This window comes from Pygoscelis adeliae, unplaced genomic scaffold (assembly GCF_000699105.1).
Source record: "Pygoscelis adeliae isolate BGI_AS28 unplaced genomic scaffold, ASM69910v1 Scaffold248, whole genome shotgun sequence".
NCBI classification, from domain to species: Eukaryota; Metazoa; Chordata; class Aves; order Sphenisciformes; family Spheniscidae; genus Pygoscelis; species Pygoscelis adeliae.
Genome location: NW_008825302.1, coordinates 2,187,967 through 2,195,465, shown reverse-complemented (window position 1 = coordinate 2,195,465; position 7,499 = coordinate 2,187,967). Strand labels below are relative to the sequence as shown.

At 42.8% G+C, this 7,499-nt stretch overlaps 1 protein-coding gene across 3 annotated transcripts in view; it reads left to right on the top strand.

Annotated features, from left to right (window-relative positions):
* Positions 1-6,383, top strand: part of KCNIP1 (Kv channel interacting protein 1) — a 287,991-nt gene extending 281,608 nt beyond the window's left edge. For 2 of the 3 annotated variants that reach the window (XM_009330022.1, XM_009330021.1), the window contains 4 exons: positions 1,923-2,030; positions 3,023-3,127; positions 3,708-3,770; positions 6,099-6,383. In XM_009330022.1, the coding sequence (XP_009328297.1) occupies positions 1,923-2,030; positions 3,023-3,127; positions 3,708-3,770; positions 6,099-6,146 (324 nt within the window). In that variant the 3' untranslated portion in view covers positions 6,147-6,383. The remainder of the gene's footprint in view (positions 1-1,922; positions 2,031-3,022; positions 3,128-3,707; positions 3,771-6,098) is intronic. The other variant, XM_009330023.1, reaches the window with a different exon arrangement.
* The last annotated feature ends 1,116 nt before the right edge of the window (positions 6,384-7,499 follow it).

Below are 7,499 nucleotides of genomic sequence, written 5' to 3'. Positions count from 1 at the left end.
GTTGTCAAGCATTGGAACAGGCTGCCCCGGGAAGTGGTTGAGTCACCATCCCTGGAGGTATTTGAAAGACATGTAGACGTGGTGCTTAGGGACATGGTTTAGTGGTGGACTTGGCACTGCTAGGTTAATGGTTGGACTTGATGATCTTAAGGGTCTTTTCCAACCTAAACCATTCTATGATCCTATGATTCTAAGCACCTCAGGTACTTCGTTCCTAGGGAAACCAAATCCACCCTTTAACTAAAAGGCTTGTTGCTGTGGCTACAAATAGCCATCCTTCAAGCTCACACACATAGTTGGAGTGCAGCAAAGGGATATGTTAAGTCATATGTCTGTGGAGGATGAAGTTTATAATTTTGAAGATAGTTTACTGTCATCATAAAACTAGAAATCATAGGTAGTCTTGGTTTGCCATCAAATGGCTAACAACTCCAGTAATTTCCAGGTAAGACTGAGAAATTGGCTCATCTATCAAATGTAAAATGGGAACGTTACCATATGTATATGGCTGCAGTGGGAATTTTGCATGTGGCAGCTACTCAGTAGTTAGAGACTTCCAGAAACCTAAACAGACTGAGACACAGCAAAATGCTTAGATAAGTATTTATTAAAAAAAAAAAAAAAAAGTGCTGAGCTTACCTTCCTAGCAAACCTGTCTCTTTAGTGGTTGTCAAACATATGCCTTTTGTCCCCTTTTTTGTATTGTTCAGCAAATTCAAATTCCTCTGAGCCTTGGGAGAAAGGAGCAGAGGTTTCTAAGAAGTGATGCACTGCCCCACACAGAGCTAATGGAGATGACATAGGAAGGACTAAGTACATTAAATGGGGTATCAGGAGGTGCATAGCTCTGTTAGCTTGAAGCTTTGCCTGTACTAATAAATCTCTGCAGCGATGCTACTTGCAATGCCTGAGTCACCGTGCAGTATAAACAATAAATCAAACTTATTGGAAGCAATAACTTTACTGTAAACAAAAAATACAATTAAAATGCCATGTCTCAGACTGAGTAATTAGTGGTGGGAATCACATCTGGTCAAGTCTGACAGATTTTGCCAGAGACAAAACCTGAGGCTCCCTGTGTTAGCGGAGTTTGGGATCTTTCTGTCTCTCTCAAGGTGGACACAGAGAAAATGCTGGATTCTCCTCCTCCTCCTTCACTAGCACCCTAATTCTGGGAGTAAGAAAGCATCGGCTTCCACTGCCGCAGTTAAGATTCCAGCTGTGTTTAACCAGGCGACGGCAGTCTGAGTGACTCCTCCTTGCAGCAGACCATAGCTAGGAGGGAAATTGCCGCTGGAGCATCTCGCAGTGCTCTTAAAAACCAGACATGTATTTTGCCATGCTTACCTTCATGCAGTATTTAGAGTTTAGAGCATGATAAATTTGGATGGGTAGCAAAGAAGGTGTCCCAGCGTCTGGCCTTGAGCGTACTGTGCTGTTGCTGGCAAGTCCGAGGAGCCAGAGCAGCCACTGTCCTATTGACTTTAGGATCCAAGTCTGCCTGACTTGGCCTGGATCTGCTATTAAGCCCATGCTGTTTTCACACCCCTCACCCCAGGACTTAGGAGGGTTTAAGGCTGCAGCACCCATTAGGTCTTCCTGCCCTTCCAGCCTTGCTAAGCTGCCTAACCCATATCATAAGCTGGGCATTTACGGTAGCTGCAGTTGAATACTTGAGGACTTTTCTGATTTTTTTGGTTACCTCATACACATTTATTAGTGTGACAGTGATCATCTTAGCAGATGCTATGTTCATCAAGTTCGGTCAGAGAGGACACATTTTTGGAAAGGGGAGTCAGAAGAGATTGATAACCATATGTTCTATCCTGAAAAGATAAGTCTTTTGACTGGCATTATATAAAGAAGGTGACTTAGAAGACAATGTTATGAAAATTCACATTTCTCTCTCTGCCTTGAACCAGGATTTTGTGATGGCGTTGTCCATTCTGTTGCGGGGAACTGTTCATGAAAAGCTAAGATGGACATTTAATCTCTACGACATAAATAAGGATGGCTATATAAACAAGGAGGTAAGGCTGTTTCCGACAAATGTGGTTGATTTCTGAAGAGAGCTGACTGGTTTCTGTTGCAGAGCACAATTAATTTTGCATGCAGCTAATTAAATGCAAATCAGACTGGACTTGAGCATTTATCTGTGTCTAAGTAAAGTGTGCAGTGATCTTATATTGCATGATTTTATAGACATATTTTCCTATATTATAGCGCATTTAATGGATTGCTTTAGCCAGGAGCAAAATCCTAGTTACAGCTATGAGCAACATAACCTTTGCGAAGGGGAGGGTGATGGTGACAATAGCTATTCGGTGACTGAGGCGCAAGGGGTTTCTGGCTGCACTGGGAGGTATGGTGTGGGCTCACCCGAAGCACTACAAACACCCAGCACCACTCCCAAATCTTGCATTATCATCTGGTTTTATCTTCTTATCTGGTATCGCTTGTTCCCTTTGTGGGAAGCCTTGGTTTTGAGCATGGTAACCTGAATATTTTGCAAATACATCTTGGTCTATCTTTTCAAAACTATTGTGCATACCTGGCGGGTTCGTGGTTACCACTACTGGTCATGGAGTTGTGTGGCAGTTTGTGCAAGGTGTGGAGAAGGACTGGGTTCCCAGTGACTGCCGTGAAGGTCCCTGGCCCCGGAGGAGGCTCTGGGCCAAGGTCAGTGCTGCAGTGCTCAGGACTGAGCATGCTGCTTGCAGCCCAGCGCCATCCCCAGCAGCTGCCGTGTCAGAGCATACGTCTTGCAATGCTGCCTGGCCAGAGGAGGGAAGTGAGCGCTGCAGGCACCTCCAACGCGGCTGTGGCAAAGTCATGGCACAGGCAGAAAGAAGCACCTGGTTTTTACAGCTGAACTTGTATATGATGATACATCTGTCTTCATGCATAGGCATTCTGTGCTGTTTTGTAATAGGAGAAGGAGGATGAAGGAAAGGGTAGTGAAAGAAAGAAATATGCTATCATTTCTATTAATTTCCCTTTTGTGTTTGTGCCACTACTGCAGGAAATGATGGATATCGTAAAGGCAATTTATGATATGATGGGAAAGTACACGTATCCAGTGCTCAAGGAAGATGCTCCAAGGCAGCATGTAGAAGTATTCTTCCAGGTACTTGATTTCTGATGTGTTTTTCGTAACGCTTGAGCTATGCACTGATATACTTCACTGCAAGGTTAGCCCCAAGTTCAATCCTATGCCCCACTATATATTCCAAAATAAACCCTAGCAGCCAGTCAGCCTAACACTACAGTGTCTGCTGATTTCCTGACTCCAAGGTATCCCATTTGTCTCTTAGCCTGACCCTTTGCATTGGGATGTGCCACATCCAGCAAGTCTGAAGCCCCTGCATGTGTTGCAGCCCTTCTGTGCTTCTTCTCTCAACTGCCCATAAAAAGAGACAGGAATATGGGTGCTAGTTGGTGAGGCAGTGGATAAATAAACGATGTAATAAGGGCAGAGGTTGCTGTGTATGTCAAGGAAGGAATAGTTGGAGATGACCTCAAAAGTGCTCCAAATAACAGAGTAAATAAGTCCTTAGCAGTCGGCAAATTTATCCAATGACACCGAGTCTCTAATCTAAGCTTGTAAAGTGCCCTAGGTTTATTCAGGTTGCATCAAATAAGATATTATACTATAACTGCAGTGTTAGCTATGGAAACAAAAATATTTTTTGTATTTTATTTTGCAGAAAATGGATAAAAACAAAGATGGTGTTGTAACTTTAGATGAGTTTATTGAATCGTGTCAGGAGGTAAGGACAAAATTATAACTGTAATGAAAGGTTTAGCTTATGCCACAGCATTTGCTTCCCCTTTGGATAAACTCCATTTGAAAGAAGATGCTGCTCAGGACCCCAGGTTTCCTTTGCTCTGTGAAAAAGCCAGCTTCAAGACTGAGTTTCTGGTGGTGCTCTGTGAAGTCTGTGACTGAATAGGGAAGTAGGGTCACGCGAATCACAGGAGAGAGCGTCTTCATTTCCACTGTTGGTGGCCAGTGCTTTTATTTTCCTGAGTGAACTGCAGCACGTGATTCTGTAGACAAGCAGATAACTCTAGAGAAAGCTCATAATGCCCTTAACCTTCCTTAGGTGGTTTTTTTCAGTAATTTCTTTTGTGGGCAGTTTTATTGGTTTTTTGGTTTTTTTGTTTTTTCTAAGAGGCTGATAATGTCTCTGTGTGCTGCCCCTGGATGTCATTAGTGGGTACCACATTGCTGGAACTACCCAGAGCTGAAGGTCTCTAAAAATCTTGTAGTTACAGCACTCACTTATAAAACCAGTTGATGTTTTCATGGTCACATATTAAAAGCAAATGCTGTCATCATAGCAACGATTGTTTGGTTTTTTTTCTCTGTTTTGGAAATAAGCTCCCTCTTGCAAATTCCATACATTAGGTTGGCTGTAATAAATACTTGCTGGTATTTTTAGCACTGGCACAAAGTATCTGCGTTAACATGCAACTGGCCAAGTGTCTGTTGTCTTAGACTGTAGTTAACTGTGTGAATGTTTGCTCAGAGATATCTCTAATATTTGATCAGTATAATAATGGTCTCTGTGTTTTAGAAAGTTTACATTAGTGCAAATAATTGCATACCAGCCCTCCTGTGTACTTTACTTTCCCTGGAAAAATCTTTTCTGTTCTGCAGTCAGACAGCTCTTCTGTGCCTGAGCAATGGGAAGACGCTCTCTGTGGAGGGCTAGGCTGGCTTCCCGCTGTTTCTGTGTTAAGTCTGGCTCTGGCAACATCCAGATTACTTCTCAGTCAGGGACTTCAGGTGCCAAAATCCTTGTTAGCAGATGCATAATACAAGGCTAACTTTTTTCAGTTACTTCATTCTTGGTCCCTCTTGATTGCTTAGCTTATTTTTGGCCTCGTCTTTAATTTGATCATTTGTGTTGTGTATTATTCTTCACATTCATAATTTGCCTTCAGGCTGGATGCCTGTGTGTGATTAGTGGTCTCAGTTTTGAAGCAGCTTTACTTTACTTTTAACTGTTAGAGTCTGTTTAACGCTCTGCCCTAGTTTGGGTTTGGTTCCTTCTGTTGACATACTTGCACTAGGAGCTGTGCAGTCTGATGCAGTCGTGTGGTTTCCTGCCAGACAGGAGCGAGCCCTGCAACACTAGGATGATTTTTTTTTTTCTTTCTTTATGAAAAACCAACCGCAGGGCACTATAGCGCTTACCTCTGCCATTTCTGAGGATATGGCTCACGGGCAGTGAACTCCTAGCATTGCTTTGGAGAGGATGATTGGTTTCCCATGCAAGGCTATGCCTTGTGCTAGTACCCACCAAACTGCGTCAGAAGTGAGATAGATGGATGCAGCCTCAAAATAAGATAGAAGAATGAGATACAATAGATCTCAAGTTGCTCAATGTGGAAAATTATTTTCATGTTACAGGCAAACAGTTATTCTAACTTTTGGAATAACCGAATTCCTGGGGGGGAACAAATCATCATTATGTTTTTGAATATCACTCTGGTTATTACCTTGAGGTACAATTTCAAGACCTCATGAGAAACAATCTGGGATTTCCCTTGTATGTCTCCAACTTTCTCATTTGGATCTAGGAACCTCAGAGAGGCTGAGATTGCATGTATTCTGGGTTTGAGCTGGTTGTATTTCTGGGATGAAGTGGTCCTTCAAGGCACCTTGCTTATCAGTTCAAAACCTGCAATTTTATTTGGAATTGGAAGCATATTAGCTAAGTGCATATTTACATATTCAGGATCAATGAAATACAGTTGGGCACTGAAGTCTGAGGGTTCAGTACAGTCACCAGCTCAATGCTGATGTCTGGTTTTCTTCAGTAAAGCACAGCTCATGCTGAATGTCAAGCTTATGAGAAGATCCTGTGCTTGCATGCCTCAGACCAACTAAGGTGCCAAAGTAAGAGATGACTGCTTTGCTGAATCAGGACCTGATCAGTGAATCAATTCCAGCTCATTGAGGATGAAAAGCATTACGAAAGCAAGGCTGTTGCCTGCAGTAGCAGCTGCAGAGCCCCTCCTGTGCCATGCAGTTACGAGTTGTGTTTGTCAGTGCTGGTTTTATGAAAATGTCTTCTCATTGCTTTCAGGATGACAATATCATGCGATCCTTACAGCTCTTTGAGAACGTGATGTAGCCGTGTCTGGCGAGCGCTGGAGGAGTCAGAGACTTTTTGTGTAACAAAGACCTCCTTTCTGGGTGAAAGCTTTTTACAATTCAGCCATGTTCAGTGTGTGAGGATTTTGTATGACATCTCCAACCAAATGGCAACCGAATGCAACTGATCCCACCTCTTCTCCCCAAGAGACGCCGGTGGACCTTTGTTTCGTTTTGGAAGCATGTGAATATTTTAATAAAACCCGACGAGAGCGCTGCTGCTCAAAGTTCAATGAGTAATATACAGCATTGTTTGCTAGGCACAAGTCCTGCTTTTAATCTAGCAAGCTTGATTACATATGATAGCACATGTCAATAGCTTACTCAGCCATCTATTGCAAGTGAAAAGCTCGGTCCATACTACCATACGGCAAAATGTTTTATGAATGCCTTGCCGTTAATCTGCTTTGACAAAAGTCGAATCTGCCAGGGCAGTCTGTAAAAAATGAACAGTAAATGTACCTAGGAAATTAAGCAGACAGCCTGTGTAGCCAATGTCCCCATTTCTGCAGAGATCCTGCTTTTCCTCTCACATGCACTGGTGCCACCACTCTGAGTTTGGTGGAGTTTTTCCTGAACACATTAACTAGAGGATCTTCACACCAGGGTGAGCCAGAAAGGAGCAAAACATGTGCTGCACATATAAATTTCAAACTACAGAACAAATCCTGTTCAACAATAGTAAGTTCTTGCAAGACCAGGCAGGTTTCTAAGGGCTGGTACAGGAAGATGAATACCTGCTCTGGTCCCAGCCACCTTCCACAGTCCCAGCACGTGGTGGGACACCAAGTGGTTCTCCAGTGTGCATCTCAGCAGCACTGTGGTCATGTGCTATGGTCCTTTCGGTGTAGTTTGGCACATGCTTCCTAGATTCATCATTAGAATGTTTGTATTTTTCCATTGGAAGTTACAGTAAAGTGTTGCCCACTTAATGGATTTATTTAAGCTTTCCAGTTTTACTTAGTGCAGAAAAGGGCCCAGATGATGCAGCTGTGTTTCCACATACAGACCTTGGCACCCACAAAGTACCCTGTAAGTTTAATTGGGACCTACTTAGTTAGCTGTCAGGCCTATATGTCCCTTTAGGTAATTTAACATTTTCTATAGCAAAATCTTTTTTCCTACAAGGCAGTTGCATGACTCGTGTAAGTCCCATTTCCTTACTAATGCCAAATAGAGCATTGGTTTGGGGGTTTGGGTTTTTTAATTAGTAAAACAGAAAGAATCATGTAGTGAATTTACACCAAGGTTGGATTTTGCCCAGTAGACTATTTGTCAGCTGAGGAACGTGTCAGAGCCCGCTTTGCAGAGGACTCTTAAGAAAGTTAACACA